Source organism: Brassica rapa, chromosome A01, assembly GCF_000309985.2.
Source record: "Brassica rapa cultivar Chiifu-401-42 chromosome A01, CAAS_Brap_v3.01, whole genome shotgun sequence".
NCBI classification, from domain to species: Eukaryota; Viridiplantae; Streptophyta; class Magnoliopsida; order Brassicales; family Brassicaceae; genus Brassica; species Brassica rapa.
In genome coordinates this window covers 15173266-15197340 of record NC_024795.2, presented here as the reverse complement: position 1 = coordinate 15197340, position 24075 = coordinate 15173266, and the positions used below count along the sequence as shown (strand labels likewise).

At 37.7% G+C, this 24075-nt stretch overlaps 1 protein-coding gene, 2 long non-coding RNA genes and 1 pseudogene across 3 annotated transcripts; 2 read left to right on the top strand and 2 right to left on the bottom strand.

Annotated features, from left to right (window-relative positions):
• Positions 1 to 1304: 1304 nt before the first annotated feature.
• On the bottom strand, positions 1305 to 3695 carry LOC103873534 (tetraspanin-3). Its single transcript, XM_009151948.3, has 2 exons — positions 3051 to 3695; positions 1305 to 1840 (listed from the first exon to the last, which is right to left on the bottom strand). Exons 1-2 carry the CDS (start codon positions 3561 to 3563, stop codon positions 1496 to 1498), a joined length of 858 nt encoding a protein of 285 aa, XP_009150196.1. The 5' UTR covers positions 3564 to 3695; the 3' UTR covers positions 1305 to 1495.
• A 237-nt stretch (positions 3696 to 3932) lies between these two features.
• On the top strand, positions 3933 to 14888 carry LOC103874332 (annotated as a pseudogene).
• A 6192-nt stretch (positions 14889 to 21080) lies between these two features.
• LOC117132724 lies at positions 21081 to 21698 on the bottom strand. Its single transcript, XR_004456248.1, has 2 exons — positions 21493 to 21698; positions 21081 to 21334 (listed from the first exon to the last, which is right to left on the bottom strand). It is a non-coding gene; the product is annotated as an uncharacterized LOC117132724 (long non-coding RNA).
• Positions 21511 to 22992, top strand: LOC117132725. Its single transcript, XR_004456249.1, has 2 exons — positions 21511 to 21698; positions 22668 to 22992. It is a non-coding gene; the product is annotated as an uncharacterized LOC117132725 (long non-coding RNA).
• Positions 22993 to 24075: the final 1083 nt, after the last annotated feature.

The window sequence follows — 24075 nt, the reverse complement described above, 5'->3', positions numbered from 1 at the left end:
TTGAGAAGAGAGTGAAATCTAGGAAACCTTATATTCCCAAACACCTCAGGCGAGAAGTTAACTAAGAGGAACTTGAAGGATTTCACAAGAGGGTGAAGAGGTTTCCTAAGGATATTTCTTTCGAGGATGCATATCATAAGTATAGACTTGGTAATTTCTTAAGAGAGAGCAGAGAGACTGATAAGGACATTTGAGCTCCTATTCAACAAGGTCAGCTGTAAACCCAAGAGGACACTGAAGAAGGAGCAAGATCCTGGAAAGTTCAGACTATGATTTGTGTTATTTCTTGGATGTCTAAGTAATCATCATGTTAGGTTTAGGGATTTCATGAGCTTAATGTCAAATTGATCATCAATTAGGTTTGCTAGAGTTGCTTACTAATTTCTACACTAGGATAGCTTGTAATACTAGGATCTAGAGTAGTTGGAATAGCACGAGAGTGTGACTGACTATTTGAACCTAAAATCATAGGACGATTGAGAGGCACGAGAGTGCAATGATTAACGGAACCCGAATCCTGAGTGGATTAGATACCTAGGCGCATACGAGAGTTGTTATAGGATTTAGTTGGACATTATCGATTGAGCGTTAATGTTTTTTCTTAAGTAGTATCAATCAACATTCAACCATTAGTATCGATCGACACTCATTCTTTGTTAACATGCGAGAGCTGGAACATAGGATTTATACATTCGATTATACTCGCAACGAGCTGGAAATCTTACTTATTGAATTCGAATTTTAGAATTGAATCTATAAAACCTTTAACATTCTTGAGTGTAATTTTGAATCTCTTGATTGATAAATCTCTAGATCTTGCGTTTCTTTCTAATATCTTATAAACCGTTCTATCCACTACTGTTTTGTTTACTGCTTTTATATTGTTCGCCTAAGTTAACCTTGATTTTTAAAATCTATTACGTGTCCATACTTCTTGTGGATTCATGCTCTAAGTATTACATCTAAACCTCTTATTTTAGAGAAAAACATGTTCTAGGGTATTTGAGCAATATCAATAGTCTCTTGGAATCTATTAAACCAAAGATGTGCTAAAACAATGTTGGTTCTACACGTCGATAAAAGTCATCAAAGAGGAAATGAATCCCGCTTCGTATTAAGAGGACTTCACAGTGGAAGAGCAAACAATACAAATATGGAGCCCAGACTTAGCCGTGAAGATGATGAAAGCAGAACATGATTGGTTTTATGCCTCCCAACCGTTTGTTTTTGTTTTTCCAAATCCGGTTAGTTCTCAGTCCATTTTAACAAATCTCTTCGATTAAAAGGTTGCGGTATAATGCGTATTTAAGGAAACAATAATATGTAGTTCCATCATAAATAATATACACACACAGAAAGAAATGTGTTACATATCAAAAACAAAAACAAAAGTACTAAATCATAAGCATGTGAAAACATATATTAAAGCACCCATCTTTTGTTTCATTGTCATCACATTTTCATTAATATGTAATGAACTTTACCATAATTTTGATCAAAGGTGGAAATGACTAGGGTGTGATTTTGTCATCCTAGCCTCACCGGCCGGCTCATCGTTATCAATCCTCTTGACATTCCTGTAAGCCGCATAAGCGATAACGTAGAAGATAACGAGAATAATAAGCACCACTATGTTGATCACAGACACTTTTCTCCAGCTCTTCTTCAAGCTCCCTAGAACACCCGCTTTACAAGCACTGCACTGGTAACAGAGCATGCTCTGCTCGTTATTCCACAACATACAGTCCGGGTTTGCACCTACGAGCCCTCCTCCTTGCGTCCAAAATGTCTCGTTACCATATGCATACCCGCAATCTGATGGTGGCTTGCAACAGCCAGACTAGAAAGTAACAACAAATATAGATCATGATACGTAATAGTAATCCCAAATTTTCAATAATTCATATAAGAAACTGAAGCCACTCTTCTTTAATAGCACCATTGAGATATCTTCAAGTATAGATACCTAAACTTAACATAGCTTAAACCGTATGCATAACTACCACCATATTATATAGCATTACGATAATAGATCAAATCACAGCTGGGTAGGCTGATAATACATTTGATATTTTCCACCAAAAAGTAAAAGATCCACATATATCTCAGTGTGGGTGTATAGTACACATAGCAAACGAATATTTCATGAGGAAAACAAATAAAACAGAATATTATAGATTCACGATTTAATACAAAACAAGGACTTGAACAACTACCCTTTCAAACCTTAATGCAATTTTGTGGTTGTTTTTGCTCATGACGTTGGAATTTTGAGCATATATACATAAAAAAATTAATTAAAGTTTTCTAGAAACAGCAAAGCAATAATTTTTTTCTTTTCATAAAGTTTTATACTTTTTGGGGTCGCTCCAAAACCTAAAAATAGATTTAACGTATATGAACAAAACTGCAAAGGCCAGCAAAATTGCAGAGGATCTCTGACCCAATAAGAATAGAAGCTTCAAGCTTAGACAAGAAATTTTGCATGGTCAAAATTTGTATCATTTATGGCTTCCACACAACAATCAATAAGGCGAATAAATTACATATTTTAAATATCAGTTCTCCCATCTATTATTGTATTTGCTTGAGTATTTTAGAGGCAAAGCTGAATCAGATCTATACTCCACACTAAAATAGTCAACTAGATTAATTATAAAAAACAGTAAACCCAAAATATATTCAGTTTGAACAAAGATTACAATTATTATTTCTTTTTCGGGGGCAACAGATTATAATTATTATCTTACAATAATTGAGTCTCATCATATGGGTCATGAAGACATGGAGGACCATAATTATTTATTATTTCAAGAAAATAAATTTAAAGCTTTTGTCCCAAAATTGAAAAAAATTATAGTATCAGTTTTTCTAAAACTATTATCCAGATAATTTTTTCAAAAATTTGATTCTGAATATCCCAGCTTTAACAAAAAAAAATATCCCAGAATCCAAGAATAAGCATCAATATTCATTGTGATTTTATTTCAAGGTTGATAAAAAGATTTGATATTTCTGTCACTTCCCAAGTTTTATTTTAAGAAAGTTACCTCAACAGGGCTAAGGCTTCTCTGGAAGAACATATCAGCACTTTCAGGGACGCCATTAAAGCTCCTTCCGATCTTCCTACAAGCTCCAGAATCTCTAATACACGAGCTGATTTTTCCCCAGTATCCATCATCCGAGACCCTATCCTTCAACCAACCGGAATAATCTTGAAGATAATAGTCAAGATAACCCCGGTTAAGCACGGTTCGGCCAGATCCTTTATCAGTGACTGCGTAAGCAAAGATGATGAATCCTATCAAGGCTGCGATGATGAGAAGCATGGCCACGAGGTATAGCCACATGAGGAACTTGTTACGGTAACAAGCTCCGGCGAATCCGGCAAGTGATACGACCATGATGGAGATTCCGATGACGATGAGTGGCCACTGGAGGAAACGTAAACAGTCGGTTGAGTTAGCTCTGCTGCTTAGCCATATCCCTCCGCCGAGGATGGGGATCGATAGGAGGAAGGTGAGGAAGTTGACCATACCTATTAGATGGTTGCTCGATCTCATAGCTCCTCTCAGGTTTTTTTCTTTGGGGTTTTGAATATATATATATATATTTTAGTAGCTTTGCTCTGGTTCTTGTGCAGACTTTAAAATGAAGAGCGCTAAAGAAGAGGTGATATTGACGATGATGTGGTTACTACATAAGTGCACATGCTATGACAGGTGTCGTCAGTTGATTTAAATTACGGTAATATTCGTCTGCTTCGTCAGTATACGCTTTTTCAATACAGACTAGTTTGGATTTGGGTGGTAGGTTATTGTCAATTTGATTAGTTAGTGACAAGAGAAAATGTAAAAAAAATTGTATGTTTTTGTCGTGAGGTGAGAGACAGATATTTAACTCTATAATATAATTTTGCACAATGTTTTTTCATTTATTTGATATTAAACATTGTTAACGTGTCATCGTGAGAAAAATAAACGATCATGATAATGTAATCAAAGTTAAAATACTTGTTTACTTGAAATTTAATTTTGGAACAAATAATGAATCTTGAATTTGATCTTCTCAATTTGAGTTTGATTTTTAATGGAAGAAAGTAAATAAATCTCAACTTTCTTTGAAGATTCGGATTTCTACAAAGCCAACAACAAGTGGTCAAATTATGAATGAAAAACAAAGTAAACAATACAAACTCAAGAGTTAGGAGAAGATAATCTTATTTCAAATCCAAATAAGACCGTAGTAATTGTTACAATAGCTTGTAAAAGCTTCGGCTGCAAGAGTTGTCAATGAGTTCTTTAGTTCTAACCATCTAAACCTTAAACCTACTTGAGTTGAAGCTAAATAACAAAAATGAAATTGTCTAAAATTGCTCTAAGTTGCCAAGTATTTTCTGTTTCTTTGTCCTCTTCACCTAGGTCCTCTTTATATATCTTCCAAAGTCGGTTGTCTTTTCTTTCCGCCTGATTTCGAGTTTATCATTTTGCGGAGATTTTTCCTTAGCTTTCCAAAATTCATGTTGATCTTGGAAACTTCACATCTTTTCATCTTCTTCCATTTTTCGGCCTCTTTGAGTAGCATGTTTATCTTGGTTCCAGCGCTAGTAGCATGGTGAATTTGCGATTTCACGGCTTTTATTTCTACAGCTGTTTTTACTAAATATTTGCAGAGATCGTAAATCTCATCAAGATGTTCGTTTTTGTTCCTTGGCCCATCATGGGTTTGTCGAACGATGAATTTTTCCGAGTCGTATGGCTTCTCGTTCTTCTTGGGTGTACGTTAGCATCTTCTTCCGAAGAGTCGGAATGGTCGTTGACGTCCAAGTTAACATGCTCGACTTCAATTTCTGTCGTTCTCAATTGAGAGATGAGATTTTTCTATGTTTTTCCGTGTTACGACAGGGGTAACTTCACCGGGTTTTGACGCGACGGGTTTTCGTTTTAGTGGGTCTGTCTTGTGGAGTCACGAAGTCAAGTATCCTCCCACATTCGGATTCTCATAGCTCCACGTGGGAAAAGAGCCATAATTCTCATTGTTAAGGTTTTGATCTGTTTAGACAAAGAACTCATGAGCTTATCCTGGTCGTTCAACTTCTTTACGAGATCGAAACCATGTTTTTTATTTCATCGAGCGCTGCGGCATGAGCATCAGTATTGGCTGCATGAGCGCTCGTTGCTGGAGTGTTATCAATGTTGTCAAAGTGGACATTGTCGTCGTGAGCTGGTTGATTGTCTTGCGTGTTTTCAGTCGTGCTTGACCAAGCGTTTTTGCGGCTTTGTGTAAGATTGATCTGACCCCCTCATTCTATTGCTAAATTGTGGGAACCGGAATTCACTTTCAATTTTAGCTAATAGAGGAAAGTAGAAAAATCTCAAAAATCCTTGAAAATCCTGATTTCTGTGAAACCAACGACAAGTGATCAAACTATGAATGGAAAAACAAAGTAAACAATACGAAATCGAGAGCAAAGAGAGGATGATCTTATTTTGAATCTGCGTATGAGCGTAGCAATTGTTGCAACATGTTGTAAAAGCTTCTGCTGTAGTGAGTTCTCTAATTCTAACCACTTAAAACCTAAAACCTAGTTGAGTCGCAGCTCGATAACAAAAACGGAATTGCCTAAAATTTATCTAAGTGCAAAGTTGCTAAGACTCTTTATGTCTATTTGTCATCTTCTCCTAGGTCATCTTTATATATGCGTCCATTGTAGACCGTCTATCCTTTTCCGCCCTGATTCGAGTTTATCATTTTGCGGAGATATTTCTTTATCTTTCCAAAAATTATGTTTATCTTGGAAACTTCACATTTATCCATCTTCTTCCATTTTTCTATATCCAATTCGAGTAAACCGTCATTGCATTTCGGGGCTGTTCTTATTTCAAATCATAAGAGGGCTTTCGTTGTGTTTTAGGTTACATTGAACCATTTTATGACTTATGCATTTTTATGACTTTTCCCGAAAAATCGTCAATTTTCCGATGATCGATTTTGATATCGTTGGTCTTACAGAATCAAAAAAGTTGATAAATTTAGTCAAAAATTTGATAATGTTGACTTAACCCATTTTCGACAAGACGTTTGACTCGAAGTATTACGAGAAAACAACGTCTTACTTGTTTTCTTCGAAAAATCTCAACGGAAACTCCAATTGCAACCAAACGAAAGAAAGTTTGAACGAGATTCAAAGGAGAACATGATGAGAGCCTCATGAGCGATGTGGAGGCTTAAAGGGCGACATGGAATGAGGAGAGAGAGAGAAGGGTGACATGGAATGAGGAGAGAGAGAAGGGCGACTTGGAGTGAGGAGAGAGGAAAATGACGAAATGGTGTGAGGAAAGAAAGAAGGGTGACACGGAGTGAGGAGAGAGAGAAGGGGGATGAGGAAGAGAGAGAAAGAAGAGATGGGTGACAAGGGTATCTCAGAAGGGCGACATGGAAGCATGAAGGGCGGTGATAGTATATGAGAAGGGCGAGATGGAAGCGGGAAAGGCGATGAGGCCTTTCTTCGGTTCTCATTTTATTCATTGGTTGCTTAGTACACTTTTGGAACCATTTTGTTTGTTTTATGTAAGTTTTTCCGTAAAGATTTTCTCAAAGTTGTTTTTGTGGAAGATTATCTTATAGATTTTATCATGAGATTCTCCCGTGGAAACTTTCCGACTTTTCATTTAAAGGAAGATTGTTTCGTAAAACTTGTCATTTCTCGCAAAAACCTTCAGCAATGAACACTTTTCTGATATTTTTATGTTTGGATAAAAACTCTTTCATTGTTTGTCTTGGATGAATATACAAACTTTTATTCTTGTTTCCTAATTTCAATATGCTCGGTTATGCGGTATAGTTTCTTTGACATTTATGGCTTATATGTACTTAAGGCATAATTTCTTGGATTATTTTAGCCTTTGATTTGGTCGTGAATATTTTTTCTTAAAATAAACTTAGATACAGTATATTTTTGTAGTCTTATGTATCAATGGGCGTTCCAATACTTATTAAAATCCGATTCTGATCTATTCGAGTTTCAAATTTTTACTTTTTTTTTATATTATAAATTTTGCTTAGGTTAAGTTCAGATCTTGACAGGTTCGGATATATATTTAAATTATGTAAAGAATTGAAAAATCCAATCATATTTTAAATAATGTATAGTCAAATACTTAAAAGTAACATAAAAATTGGTTAAATGTGCATATTTTGGTAGAGAACCAATATGTATTTTCAATATTTTTATTATTTTAAATATTTTTATATATTTCATTTGGATATTTTTTTTGGGTAATTTTTTGATATTGTAAGGTATTTTGGATAATTCTTAATATTTTCAGATTTTTTGGATATTTTTGAATATTAAAATCTAAAATGATTAATAAATTTAAATATATATTTATGATTTAAAATTTTGTAGATACTCAAAATATTTTTGTTCGGGTTAGATTCAATATGGCTCTTTAGGCATAAGGTTTATACTTGTTGTATTATTTTATTGGTTTTGGTCTTAGTTCCATATAAATTTTTTGGCTCGCTTTGGTTTATGTAACACTTCGACCGTCCACGACTAATGGACCACTCATGCACGCTCTCTCGGTCCGTGGGCCCTATCCCATTCCAACGTGATCTTGCAATCACCACATGACTTTTTCCGTATTTTACCTTCACTTGCACGCTATCGCAAATCATTTTTCGATAGGTCACTCATCTTTCCACTACTCTAGCTCAAGCACGCTTAACTCTAGAGTTCTAAACGAATGTGTACCGCAAAAGGTAAGTGCACTTTGATGATATAGGTAGCCAAATCAATTCTCTTAAGCCTTTCCATATATCACAACTTGGTATGTTACAATTCACCCGCTCTCAAAGAATGCAATGTCCTCGTTGCGCTCCACGACATGTCTCAAGATGCATCTCGGGTCAAAACCAAGATGGCTAACCAGCTCTGATTCCACTTGTAACGTTCTGTCCACGGCTAATGGGTTACCCATGCCCGCTCTCTCGGCCCATTGGTTACATCCCGTTCCAACTGTCGGTGAGTAAATTTTCCAAAACTCGAAATTATTGTTTATTGACCCTGCAATCATCACATTATATTTTTTCGTGCTTTGGCCTCACTTGCATGCTATCACGAATCACTTTCGGATAGGTCACCCATCATTTCACTACTTCATCCCAAGCACACTTAACTCTAGAATTCTAAACGGATGTATACCAGAAAAAATAAGCGCACTTTATTGATATAAGTAGTCAATTCAATTCTTTTAAGCTTTTTCATATATCACAACTCGGAATGTTACAATTAAGATCTTCGGTTCTGGTTCTGGGTACTTCAACCCTATAACTGATCAGTCGTTGTGAAAATAGATTGAATTATTGGTTTGTGGGAGGGTTAGCTGAAAATTCGAATTCTATACACTATTTAGATTACTCAAGAAGCTCAAGTAAAGTGAGATTCGGTCATGTTCTAGTTATGAACTCTCAATCTGCTTTAGAGTCATCCCAATTTATCATCAAATAATATATCAAATAATCAAAAGAAAATTTTTTGGGTATGAAAGTTTTTTTTGTTGTCAAAAGAAAATTTTTTTGGGGGTATGAATGTCAAGATAACCAAAATAACGTTAGGGATATACGTGTTTTAACTGTTTACATGATAAAGAGGTTTTGAAAGTAACAGAAAATAAAGATTGTTTTTTCTTAAACTGAAATAATGATAAGGTTTTGAACGTTTGACATCCACATATTAATTAGTGGATGCATGTCGGTAGATCAGTGATATTTTAGAGATGTTAATTTTGTAACTTAATTCATCTACGTATTCATATTTTTGAACACTTTCTCATGATTTGGGTTGGTGATGTACTGACATCTTCTGCATATTTTTTAAAATTTAATTTGACACTAATAATTATATATATATATATATATATAATTATATATATATATATATATTATTATCAAGATAATGAATGGAAACAGAGTGCCGATGTCTTTTTCTCAATATTTTCAAAGAAAAGTGAATTAAACTAAAAAGAAGAGAAGAAAACAAAATCTCGATTTCACCGAAGATTTTATCAGAGAGAGAAAGTAGCGAAAAGAGAGAGAAAGCAGATCTCCGACGACGGCCGGCGCGTGAGCGTGCGTGCCGTCGCCGGAGACCGTCATCCTTCAGTAAAAAGTTCCCGATTGTGTTTCACCTCCGTTTCTAATGGCTTCCGCCTTGCCTGAGCTCTGGTCAGTCACCCTAGGTGGTGGTTCTGTCACTGGTGTGAAGACGCGGAGAGGTAAAGATGTTTGTGTTTTTTGTTCCGGGAGGTGGAGGCTTAGTTAGCTCCGCCGCCGCCGGTTTTAGTCGCTGGGAGGCGGAAGATACTATAACTTCGTCGTCGTCAGCTCAAGTCCCCGGGAGGTTAAGACTCCGTCAGTCTTACGTCGCCGGCTTCAGCGTCTCGAGGGTGTTTGTCTGTTCGAGTATGGGCTCTGGTCATGGAGCGGAAGAGGTTTCTTCGGGTTATATTTTTTAGGGTTTGTAGCGTCGCCGTCGGATGAGCTCTCCACTGGGGGAGGATGCTCTCCGACAGGGTCTCAGTGTGGTGAAGAAGAGATGTGGTTGCGGTGGAGGCTCGAAGTGTTTTAGAGCTCCGCCGAATCGAGGGTTTTCTGCGGTTGGGTACGGCGGCTTGGGAAGGCGGAGACGGTCGGGTTGAGGCGGAGCGACGCGTGGCGCACTGACGGTCAAGATCTCCACACGTGGCGCGCTTCTGCCTCCTCGACGCACGCGTGTCCCAGAGTCGGTCGGTGCTGGGTCCGAGTAGGTGGGCTTGGGCTTGTTAAGCCAATGTGGGCTTCGGGTTTTATCTGGTTTGTTTGGTTGGCCGATTTGTAATGTGGGCCTCTGTTTGTGGGCTTCGGGCATTGGGCTTGGCCCGTAATCTTTTATAAAATCAAAATTTGATGGAAAAAAAAAAAAATGAATGGAAACAGAGTGCATGACGTATTTGACTGTGGAGCTACTAATACCGCCAATGCTTCACCATTCATGTGGTAAATGGTACACCTGTTGGATACAGTTTTCGAAGTCAACATAAAAGGAAACACAAACCATTCACCGATCACAATTTCAGCTAAGAGAGCAATTTATGAAAAAGTAAATATGCGCGAGTTATTTTACACATGCAAAATAATCAAATAACGCATTTCATAAGTCTCAAGACTCTCAACCCATAAAAGGGTGGTTCAACTCAAAAATTGTAGTATACAATTTAAAATTTATTTTAAAACAGTAATTTGTCTATATCATGTAGTAAACCAATGATTTTTTTTTTAGTTTTCAATAGATAGTAAAAACTAAAATAACATCTTTTTATTTTATACTTCTTTTATTATATTAATATTTTAAATTATTATTTATATATATAAAAAAATATGTCAAATATTTATAAAATTAAATATTAAAACTAGTATAAATTTAAAATAGTATTCGAATTTTGTTAATATATTTATCTTATATTACTTTTCTCATCTAAACCGTAATACTTTTCTATAAAAACTGTGATGCTTTCTTTTATTAAAACCACATTATTTTTTAAATAAAAAACCTTAGTACTTAATTTTTTTAATCAAAATCGCATTTCTCTTGTACACCGCATGAACCGTTGTTGCACAATACCATATTTTAACTCACCACTGTTTATATTATCAAAATCGCAGTTACCATTCGAGCCGTAAGTAAACCAGTTAATTAAATATGATTATTTTTTCTTTCTAGCTATCTTAGCTAAATCATCAACTTTTGCAACTAATTATCTAGAAAAAAAGTGAAATGAATAATTATGACTTCTTACCATTATATTGATGTCATGTATCATAGAATGAGCCTCGATGATACAAACTTTTTTATATAAGGGTTTATCATGTACAACCCTGCTTCAGTTCATTGACCAAGAGTTTATAATATGTGATCAAATTCACTTGCTTATATCTCAATGCTCTTAGTTTATAATAAGTTGTTGTAATCTGTCTGGACATGTTGCAGCGAAGTGCCCTATCTTTTCACACATGTACCATGTTACTTTGGATGTGTCTCTCCTGGCCCAGTATGAGCAACCTCGCCTTCTTCCACTATAGTAGCCGCGACCTCCTCGAACTCTTCCTCTGTACCCGTTATAATACCTCTTGGTTTGGTTGAGACTCCATGTTAGTGTACATTAATTTTCTTTGTTGATTGTCTTGATGTTCTTCTTCTTCCTCACAGATACATTCCTCATAGGTTTTTAAATGACCCATGATATCTTTAAAGTTAGTCGTCTTGAGATCAAGGATTCGTTCAAGCGATGCGATTCTGTGGATGTACCTCTTCCGGGGCAAACTCGATAAGAATTTCTTCACGAGTTTAGATTCTTCCATGTTCTCTCCTAATGCGGCTGACTTTGTCGATATTTCAGGAAATTTACCAACAAATTCATCGATGCTCTCTATGTCCTTCATCTTAAACGGTCAAACTCAGCCATAAGAGTTTATAGTATCACTTCTCTTACTCTGTCTGCGCCTAAGTGTCGAGCTTTGATGGCATCCCAAACCTCATTTGCAGTCTCTAATTCACCAACTTGTAAAATTAGGGCTTCCAAAATCGACTGTAATAGAAGCGTCGTTGCCATGTCATTCTTGTCTGATGCATCCGATTCAGTCTCCACAACCTCTCATAATTTATGAACTTTGAGTAGAATTTTCATTCTCATAGCCCATACAGTATAGTTTGTTGCGTTTAGCATTGGACTTGATCGACGATAGCCCTTCTCCTTCTTTTGTCTTAGCTATCACGATATCCCCCATGATCGTTTTTGAAAATAATGGCTCTGATACCAAATATAGTCTCAAAGGTTGTATAAGAACTCAAATGAAGAATTCTCTTTATTAATCTCTCTTAAGGAAACACTCAAAAAGCTTAAGCTTCTCAAACACAATCACTCAAATTCACAAAGGTATACAACATTCTTGCAACTCTTTATATAAAGATTATATTTCCTAAACTCATTAAGAAACTATCCTAATCTTAACTCATTTAGGATCGGTGTAACTCGAAGCCTAAGTTAACTTCATGTTTATCTCCAGCATTGGTGGCTACTTATATTTTTGACATATGATCAATTTTTAGCAAAGATATACATGTGGGTCTTTCTTTAGTATTCCTCTAACAGGACAGCAATAGAAATATTAGATTTAGAGAGCTGCCTTGACACAGGTTGTCAGAAACGGACAGAGATGGCTTAACTCACGGAAAATGCACGTTTTTGAGTCTTTTTATATACATAAATAATTATTAGAAGAGAACTTGTCATCATTGTCAATCATCATTCATCCTCGTTTTTGTATTACTTGCTTATATGGTCCAAGTTTTTCTGACCAATTAACAAGTTAGTGAAATATCTCTTCTTGCCTTTTTAGAAATGGCGGTTTCAGTTTCCAACGATGCAGAAGCACCAATGTCAGCAGATTCCAACACCAAACACCGCAATGGAGGTTGGATCACCTTCCCGTTTATGATAGGTAAGACTTTTTGCTTCTCTGATTTTTTTTTTCTTTCAAATCATTGCATATATTCATATAACCACAGAAGTGAGTTCATATAAAAAGTGTTTTTATGGTGCAGCTACGTTGTTATTCCTCTCATTAGCTGTGTTGGGTTGGTTATTTAACCTGATCGTCTTCTTGATTGAGGAATTCAACATGAAAAGTATTGCGGCTGCTCAGATTACCAACATAGTTAGTGGTTGTACCTTTATGTTTCCAGTTGTTGGAGCTATAGCAGCAGACTCTTTCTTCGGAACCATTCCTGTTAGTTTCAGCTTTCATTTCTCTAATGGTAAAGTCTTAAAAACAAATTTAACCTTTGTTCCTCTCTGAATTAAACTCACCAACTTCTTCCACTCCTTGATCAGGGCGTTTGTCTGCTGACTCTAATCGTATCGGTTGACTCTTTAAGGCCCAAACCATGCGAGACGACCGCATCAAGCCTATGCGAGTCTACTTCAAAAATCCAGTTCGGCGTCCTTTACTCGGCCATTACTCTAGCCTGTGTGGGAGCAGGTGGGAACAGGTTCACCCTGGCCAGTGCTGGTGCGAATCAGTTTGAAAAAACTAAAGATCAAGGCAGCTTTTTCAATTGGTGTTTCTTCACATGGTATTTTGCTGCTGCTATAAGTACAACCGCCATTGTCTACACCGAAGAAAACATCAGCTGGACTTTCGGGTTTGGTCTCTGCCTAGCTGCAAATCTATTAGGGTTTTTGGTTTTCCTCTCTGGGAAAAGATTCTACAAACATGAAAAGCGCTCGGGAACTCCGTTCACAAGTCTACTTCGCGTCATTCTCGCAGCAGTATACAAAAGGAAGGCTGAGATTTCTATCGACAACAAAGACTACCACAGTGAATCAAAGGAAGTTCCCACAAAGAGTTTCAGGTAAAAACTAGTTTGAGAACCGCATTGGACTCCGAGTTTCTAACGAGTCTTTAAATATGCAGATTTTATGGAGACTATGCAGTGTTCAACAAGTGGAAGATTTCAAAGCGGTCATCAGAATAATTCCTCTTGCGTTAGCAACAATATTCTTGAGCACTCCAATTGCCACACAGCTAAGCTTAACAGTTCTTCAGGGTCTAGTCATAGACAGAAGTCTTGGTCCTAAGTTCAAAATACCAGCAGGCTCTCTTCAAGTTGTAACACTTCTGTCCACATGCTCTTTTATCATAGTGAACGATCGACTTCTCTACCCATTTTACCAAAAGCTAACAGGAAAGTTCCCCACACCGCTTCAAAGAGTGGGAATAGGCCATGTTCTGAACATTCTAAGCATGGCCTTGTCTGCCATAGTTGAAGCAAAGCGATTGAAGATAGTAGAGAACGGTCATTTTCTTGAATCATCATCCGTTGCTGACATGTCAGCCTTATGGCTGTTCCCTTCTCTAGTCATAGTCGGAATTGGTAAGAATTTGCTTCCAGATAGTTCATTCAATTCCAAATTGACATCAAACCAATCATGTTCCATATTTTTCATTTTGCTTGCAGGAGAGGCTTTTCATTTTCCAGGGAATGTAGCTTTGTGCTATCAAGAATTCCCAGAGTCTATGAAGAACACCGCAACGTCAATTACCTCGGTGGTGATTGGGATATGCTTCTACACAAGTACTGCTCTAATCGATCTGATTCAAAGGACAACCGATTGGTTACCAGATGATATAAACCATGGAAGAGTTGACAATGTTTACTGGGTTTTAGTCATTGGAGGAGTCTTGAATCTCGGCTATTTCCTCGTGTGTTCTTGGATTTACAAATATAGAAACCTTGAAGATGATGTTCATAAAAAATATTATGTCGTCTCTCCTCCATGATCTCGAACAACTTGTCCTATGTTGTCATATGTATCTAAGACCTTTGTCTGAAAGCTATTTCTTCTGTTTTCGAAATAAGTAATTGCAAATAATCTGAGGATACTTTAGCTGATTTTATGATAAGTGACATTAACTTATATTAAATTTTCAGTTTTTATATTTTTCTCTTGACACAACTAGTAAACATTTGGTAAATCATTTCCAGTTTCCATGCATCCCACCTATTTGATTTGTAATACGACAACAAAAACATTTGGTAAAATCATTACCAAATCATTTCAATCGGATCCTTTACCAGGTGCCTGATTTGTAATACAAACATCTGGCCAAATCATTAACAGATCAATGAAACAATATAAAAATGTTATGTAATTCAACACCGAAAACAGCGCTGTACAAATCAAAACCACTGAACATTTTTGCTTAATATGAATAACTCTGAAGGTTTCTAATTCCTTTTCTTTTTTGAACTATGACTATGATGAATGTATCCTCTAAGGTGAAATACATACAATGTAATTTAACTCCCCTCTGCAAACTTTAACTTCTCCCAACTAAAATATAACATATGGCACTGATAGTAGAATACAAATGAGCTACAAAGACTCTCTCAAGATTCTGTATCTTCCAATCATAAAACACACATATGGTTTTTTTTTTTTATAGTTTAAGGCCCAAAACAACTAGGTTTAACAGAATTGTAACTAACTGTTTTCTTGTTACAACTTCTTATTATCAATATACAAATGTTTAAAGCTCTTCATGTGCTTCCTTCGTTTCCTGAGATGCTATCACCTTCTTTTGCCTTCGTGTATATACTTGCCATGGCTTATCAATATCCGGTATGGCAGAACCAACTTGTCCGCAGTTGATGAATTAGGAAACTGATGTTTACGATCCTTCATCCTCATCCAAATAGTCTCGTGTGTAGGTAGAATCGTCCACTTAATCAAAACATCCAAATGACCCAACTCATCATAGCGATTGTTCAACAATTCTTCTGGTTCCACAATCAACTCATAATTAACTGATAACGTCACGGAAATGGATTGACTTTTTGAATGGATCCCACCACAGATTTCAACTGAGAGATATGAAACATTGCATGAATTTTAGAATTATTCGAAAGTCTCAAATAATAAACCACCTTCCTCACTCTCATCAAGACTTCAAATGGCCTGTAATTTCGTGCAACCAGCTTCTGATAAAGTTTCATACACTTCGTTTGTTGCTTATCCTATTGGTTTATGTATGCCGGTTTAGTGGTTTGGTTAGATTAGTTGGTTCAATATCAATTGTATAGCTGACTATATATACATGTAAATGAGCATTTTAATCAATAAGAGATTTTAATATTATTCTCCTTCTTCACTCCCAAGGAAGCTTGTACGTAATATGGTATCAGAGCTAACATTGAGCTCGATCATCCTGTGATTTTGCTTGCTCGAGCTTGTATTCCGTCTATAATCAAGCTCCGATGGTGTCAATGAAGAAGATTCCGCGTCGATCGAACCGTATTTCAACTCGCGCAGCTCCGATCGCTTCTCCGGTGATTTCTGGTCCGGATCCTTAGGCGTCGTGAGCTCTTGTTGGTGTTGATCATGCCGATTTGATCCACTCTCCGTTCTTCATGCATACTTCCGATCACCCTGGTTTGATGGATCTAACTTTGATGATTGGGAAGCTGCGATGAAGATTGCTTTGGATGCGAAGAATAAAATCGGTTTTGTAGATGGATCGATATCACGTCCTCTTGAATCCGATCTAAACTTCCGCGTTTGGTCTCGTTGTAACAGCCTTGTTAAGTTCTGGATTCTTAACTCGGTATCGACTCAGATATATCGTAGCATCTTGCGCTTGAATGATGCTACTGATGTTTGGCATGATCTTCATAGTAGATTTCATATAACGAACTTGCCACGAACTTACAACCTCACGCATGAGATACATGATCTGCGTCAATGCTCTCTTTCCCTCTCTGAATACTTCACCAAGCTGAAGACTCTGTGGAGCAGTTTGGAGAATTGTGAAGAAGCTGATGATCCTTGTACGTGTGGGAAAGCAGCTCGGCTCCATCTAAAATCTGAGTGTGCTAAGATTGTGAAGTTTTTGGCAGGACTCAATGAATCATATGCTGTGATTCGTCGTCAGATAATATGAAGAAGACTCTGTCTTCTCTCACTGAAGTTTATAACATCCTTGATCAAGATGACAGTCAGAAGAGTTTTGCGACTGCCATTTCACCTGCTGCATTTCAGGTGTCAGAGACTTCAGCTTTGCCTTCGAGTGTGTGCTATGTTCAAACAGGAGCTCACAAAGGAAAACCTATTTGCTCGTTCTGTAACAAAGTTGGTCACATTGTAGAGATATGTTACAAGAAGCATGGCTTTCCTCCAGGTTATACTCCGAGAGGCAAAACACCTGAGAAGTTTCAGAAATCACCTTCTGTTACTCCTACAGTTCCTACCTCTACTAAACGTGAAGTGAAGTCTACATCTCTTGACAACTTAATTGGTAATCTCTCTAAGGACCAGATTCAGCAGTTCCTTGCTTTGTTCAGCTCTCAACTTCAGAACACACACGTCTCAGCTCAGGGTGAAGCATCTACCTCTCAGAATACTAATGAGATTCCTGGTATCACCTTCTCCAATCTACATTTTGCTTTATCGGTATTCTTAATGTATCACAGAACATAATGAATAATGATACATGGGTTCTGGATTCTGGGGCTACTCATCATGTTTCCCATGGTAAAGAACTCTTTGTATCATTGGATATGAACCGTACTAGTTCTGTGAATCTCCCAAATGGCTCTATGATCAAGATCAGTGGCGTTGGTAACATTCAAATAAATGAACACATTCTACTTCAGAATGTTCTATTTATTCCAGAGTTTCACTTGAATCTCATCAGCATAAGCTCGTTAACGACTGATCTTGCCTCCAGAGTTATATTTGATCCATCTACTTGTGAAATACATGATCGTATCAAGGGCTCGATGATTTGACAGGGTAGGAGGATTGGGAATCTGTATGTGCTGGATATCAAAGAATCTTCTGTGAGGGTGAATGCAGTGGTGGACATTGGCACATGGCACAACAGAATGGGTCTTGCTTCTTACTCGAGACTTGACTTGATAGCTGATAATCTGGGAACTATGAAGCAGAAGAATAAAGAAAACTCTTACTGCCATATTTGTCACTTGGCAAAGCAGAAGAAGCTTTCATTTCCTTCTCCAAACAACAGATGTAATTCAAACTTTGAGATTTTGCATAATTATTTTTGGGGACCATTATCGGTTGAGACAGTGGATGTATACAAGTATTTTTGACTATAGTGGATGATCATTCTCGTGCTACTTGGGTTTATTTAATGCGAACAAAGGATGAGGTTATTAAGGTGTTTCCATCGTTTGTTGCTCAAGTTGAAAATCAATATAAAGTGCGAATTAAAGCAGTCAGATCAGGCAACACATCTGAGTTAAAATTTTCTTCTTTCTTTCAAGAAAAGGGCATCATCTCGTATCACTCTTGTCCTGAGACACTAGAACAGAATTCCGTAGTGGAACGTAAGCACCTTAAATGTTACAAGAGCCTTCATGTTTCAGTCTCAACTTCCTCTTGCGTATTGGGGAGATAGTATCTTGACTGCAGTGTTTGTCATCAATCGAACTCCATCTCCTGTGATTGGTAACAAGACTCCGTTTGAGATACTAACTGATAAGATTCCTGCTTATGATCAGATGAGAACATTTGGCTGCTTGTGTTATGGTTCAACTTCACCAAAGGGAAGAAACAAGTTTCAACCGAGATCAAAGGCTTGTGTTCTCTTGGGTTATCCTTTTGGCGTCAAAGGTTACAAGATCTTGGATTTGGAGACACACAAGATTTCAGTTTCAAGAAATGTCATCTTTCATGAAGATATCTTTCCGCTTGCCTCTACTCAACCATCAAATGACAGCTTGAAACTCTTCACACCATCTTCTCCTTTGTCCTCAGGTACTGATCATTCCCCAGTTCCATCAGAAATTTCTCCATCTTCTAATCTTCCATCACAAATTTCTTCTCGCCCACGTAAACAACCTGCTCACTTGCAGGATTATCATTGTTACAATCTTGATTCAAACATCACTTATCCCATTTCATCTTTCCTTTCATATTCAAAATTGTCTCCTTCCTACTTATCTTATAGTAATAGCATCAGCAAAATCCCAATCCCTCAATCTTATTCTGAGGCAAAGGACTTTAAAGAATGGTGTGAGGCGGCTGATAAAGAATTTGGAGCAATGGAATCAACAGGAACGTGGGAGTTGGCTACCTTACCGGCTGGGAAGAAGGCAGTTGGATGTAAGCTGTTGTATTCTTTGAAGTTTAATGCTGATGGTACTCTTGAGAGACATAAAGTTCGTGTGGTTGCTAAAGGATTTACTCAAAAGGAAGGTTTGGATTATACTGAAACCTTCTCTCCTGTGGCTAAACTCACAACAGTCTGTTTCTTATTGAAAGTTGCAGCATCAATGAATACCACAACTTAGCAAATTTATAGTTGGGGCTAATCCCTCGAACCTATTTAAACCCTGAATCTAACAAGTAAACTACTCAGACATAGCTAAACAATTCATAACACAAGATACAGATAAAAATTGCATAGAATAGAATAGATGAATCAATGGAGTTCCAATCACAAATCTCTCTATGATCTTCTCTCCTCGGAAAGTAAGAATACAATGGTGGCTGAAAAACTCTGAAAAGAAGGACTCTCTTGCCTCCTAACACTTAGGCAAGTATATAACTATTAGGTTAAAAAGTCGTCAGGGGTAATCTTGTAATTTGGTGAAGCCTTGGGTTTAAAGTCGGCTGGAACCAAGTCGTGCGTTCCGTGTTTCGACCTCTAATGGTCAGCTCGGATGAAATCTCTTTTAAGCTCCTAAATGCTCCATAATCATCACTTTACTCCAAGATAGCTCTGAACCTGAAAACATACGTAATATGATAGAGTATATAGTATATAGATAGTAAAACACTTATATACCATGGATGAAAATGAGTCAAATCCATGGTATATCAGTCCCTCAGCCTATCGGTTCCGCAGCGTAGATCGTAGGCCGGCAATCTATCTGATCGAAATGAATCCTCCGACGAACCGCTCTCAAAGGCCTCGGAACTTGGCTCGATGCTTCAGAAACACTACCCTCTGACCTTCTTTGGTTGTTTCTCCGGTATCCACGACCGTCGCTCCCACTACTCCTACTATTACTCTCGCTGTTATCCTCGCTAACTTCAATCCGACCGACAGCTTCCTCGCGAATCTGCCTATGGGAATGGGAGACTAAAAGTCGCTGCGATAAACTCATATTCTCTGTATCCCGCATAGCGTCACGATGGACTAGGTCGAATTCGTCCAACGGGCTACCATTTGCCGTCGTGTCTTTAGTCGGAGTTGGAGTAGTAGCGATGGCCTTTCCTTTCTCCTCGCGCGATAATCGGCCTTGCGAAGGCATGTTCTCCACCCCGGAGACGAACAGACCGATGATCAGGACGCTGACTTAACGGAATACGAACTTAGAGAGAGAATCAAAATAAAAAGTTGAGAGAAGGGAGATAAAAGTGGGTACCTGAATCTGTATAGAAGAATGACGAAAGCAAAGGGAAGTGGCTTATTTATAGTAAAAACGAAGGCGCACTTCCCAAAAGCAATCATTAGGTCTAGAAAGGCCTAAATGGGCCTACAGGGCCGCCTACATACCCAATAATCTACTCGCGATGGTTCGGCTTCTCGTCCAAACCGGCTCCTGGTTCGCATCAAACCAAAAATCAATTTCCGGTTCGCACTTTATCCGGATCCTCACAGTAAATGGTTAACGGTCGACCACTCTGAAGACCAAACCGTTAGGGGAGGCGACAAGCGACCAAAACTTTGTTGTGCCAGACTTAAATAAAGGAGGGACGACTAAACGCGTTTTCTATCACGAAAAACAGCAAATTTCGAGTAAACGTCTCTCGATAATCACTCTCTACTCGACCAACGAAAGGCGGTGCGTCTCCCATGCTGGATTTTATTATCCGATCAAAGCTGACCCACAAATTCACTGAGACCGCTACGCTGCTCACAAGTGAACTGGGGGGGGGGGGGGGGGGACTTATTGTAGGAGATGAATTACATCGCTCCACAAGGCCCATCAAATAATAAGATCTAGCCCGCCAAGCTAGGAGTCTACTCGGCTCGGTGAGTAGAACTGTCGGCTCGGCCCCAGAATTCTTTTAGTCGACTAGAGCACCAGGCCTAAAGAGATTCCTCAAAAGCCCACGTACTCGGCCTTCACAAGGCAGGGCCCAATAAGGCGTACTCGGATTAGGGCAAACGAGGAGAGGAGGCTTATAAAAGGAGAGGAGACAACAACAAGAAATGGATCCACACTTTAACACACACACTGAGCGGCTAGATCTAGGGTTTTAGTCTCTCTTTATCCCTCACCGTTTTGTACTTTTCCGGTTAGGTTTCCGAGCACCAGCTTGTCGCCTCAGTCTTTTCTCCATCCTTGTAACCTCTTTGTCCAAATCTAATAAAACGTCTTTGTTCATCCCATCTTCCCATTCTCTTACTCTAGTCGACGTTCTCTCACTCTAGTCGACTGAACTCCGTACAAACAATGTGCTATTAGAACTTGTTCATAGAAATATGTTTTGTTGCTAATTATATTTAAATAAAAAATTATCTTATATTTCATTGATAAACTAAACTGTACTTACATCAGTACCACAAACATGTCTACATTTTCATCAAATCTTACACAAACATCATTACAAAATCAGAACTAAATATAAAAGGACTAAAAATCCTGGGAACTAAATCAAAACCTTGCTCCTATTTTCTTCTTGGCCTTAGCCTGTATCTTACACAGAAAGAGTAGGGGATGCACCTTAATAATCTCCCGAGCTGGTGTTCCAAGAACCTGTAAAAAATAATCAGATGGGTTCAGCTGTTTGAGCTTTTGAATTAAGAATGGATCATAAGTACACTTCATAGCCTTTAAGTTTAAGACATGTATACTTACTTCTTCTTTATAACATACAAGTTAAGGAATATAAGAACATTTCAGAAATGTCTCACCTTAAGTTTTTTTGCAGTTAGAGCTTTGTCGTCTACGGTGGTATAAGGCGATATAGGTATTATACCGTCTACCATTGCTGAGATCATGCCGCAATACATAAAACTTCGTTGGTGTTTGCATTTTTCTGCAAATTTGGCCATCTTGCCGAGGAACTGTCAAGAACTGGCAAGTGTGCGTCTTATGAGAGCTTCTCAGCTTCATTTAGGTGTTGACTGGTTTCCCCGCTACCACCCGCAAACGCAGCTTTTGCGGTTGGTAGCGATTGACAACGTTTCGAAACAATCATATGAATCGCTTTGTACCGCTTCGAACCACTTTGTATCGCTCAAAATCAAAAGCTCCTTCCCGCAAGCGTTTGCGGTCGCGGGCGGTTGCGGTTGAAAAAAAATATTAAATTAGATTTAGATTCCATATACATCCTAACTAATAAAATCACGTCCAGCTACTTATATATCCTAACTAATCCATTTTTAATTAACGTTATACTATTAACGGTATGCTATTTACTATTAACTTTGACTTTATTGGATTGCAAAGAGTAAATAAATTCACTATGTCTTGGTTTACAGAAAGTTACATGGACGAACGAGAATGACACATACATTACTTCAATGTATAATTGTGGAGAAACAGAGCAAAGATGAAGGAAACAGATTTTTTTCTAACCCAAAAAGAAAATATTCTCAAGAAGCTTAATGAGCAATTTGGAATAGAGATGAGTTGGAAGCACGCTAAAAATCGTTGGGATAATTTGAAGAAATTTTACAATATGTATAAGATGAATCCAGAAAATCCACGTCTCGGAACAAATTTTTTTGAGTATGTTGCACAGCTTGATGAAATATTTGGTGATTATTAGAATGCATGAAACAATAATCATGCCATAAATTTAATTGTTTTTAATTATTAATTATTATTTTGTTATTGGATTTTAAATTTATTATTTTTAATTATAATTTTTTATAATTATTTTTTTGTCTATTAAATATTCTTTATTAATTATTTTTTGGTATAGGTGGATGGGTGAACCAGTCAGAAATGATCCGCAAACGCAACAATTTTCAAACGTTGTGCCAGTCATACAAAACGCTTAATAATACTAAAAACCGCAATCACCCGCATTCGCAAACTCCTGCAACCGCAACCGCTGCGTTTGAACCAGTCAGACCCTTAGTACCAACACTGACAGAATCAGAAAGAAACAAACACACAGCATTACCTTGAGGACTGAAGAACAGTATCAGTACACGAATATGAGTTAATGAAAAGAATGAAATGTTAACATTACTTCTAGAAAATTCTTACTAGAGAATCACTTCACTATCTTGAAGTCAGATTCATTACACAACACATAGATGTTTCAAGTCAGATTCATTACACATCGTAGAGAATCTTCAAGTCATAATTTTTAACAGAAAACAACAACAAAAAATAAATCAGAACATGTAGTTTAAAACCAAATCTGCTTTTATGAGACATGCATAGAAAAATCGAAAAGAGTATAAACAAGTGAAGAGAAGTGATTCGTGCCTTGAGAATCTGCGACTCTCATTCTTCTGCCACTCCCAGGAGAGTTCTAGTCTTGAATCTAAAGAGAAACCAGAGGTGAATACTGATAAAATATAACCTGTATTAAATAATTGGAGAAAACAGTAACAACAACCCATAAAGCTCTCAGTTAGTAAGACAGGAGAGATATGGCGAGAAACAAATAGGCAGCAATGGAGATTTCTCCCAGATTCACCACATTTTGAGAGTATCTCCATCCAAAGTTCAGACCTTTATGTTCAACTCTAGTTGTTAACCGTAAAAGACAGTGAATAGAGTGTAAGCAAGTGATGAGAAGTGATTCGTACCTTTAGGATCTGCAACTATCATTCTTCGTTTTCCTATTTCAAGGATCTGCAACAAAGCAAACACATCAATATCAATAGGAAAAAATAACTTGCAATTAATTAACAACTTCACACATTTAATATTAAATCAAAAGAGGAAAAAGATAATAACCTCCATATGATCCTTGCGGTAATTCAAGGCTTGAGATCCCACATAGAGATTCCGTTTACCCTTCTCCTTTTCAGACTTTGAATCCTTGGAATTTGAATTTGTCTTTGAAGAATCAACATCGACATCCATATCCATTGCCACTACTCCATCTACTGCCCAAACAACCTTATGAAGACATGAGAAGAACCCTAAGTTAGTAATTAATACGTCTGAAGAAACAAGGGACTAAAACGCAAATATATACGAACACCAAGCTCTGGCGAAAAAAGGATTGAGCTTTACGGAAGGGAAAACACGGCCTTAGGTGAATCTTCGCCGGCGTAGCCAGCCTTTCAAGTGTACAAATCCAAGTCAAACACTATAGCTGACACTTCATCTGTGGAACAAACCCACCATGGAAAGATTCAGACTTTGGCTGTTCGTTTGGTTGCCGCAGGTACCGGCGGCAGCGGCAGCGTCAACATTCTGCGTCAACTCTTGTTCGTTTTGTTGACGCAGGAAACTGCGTCTGACGCCGCGTCAAGCGGCTGACGCCGATAAAACCTGCGGTCGCGATATAATATGCGGCAGCGGCA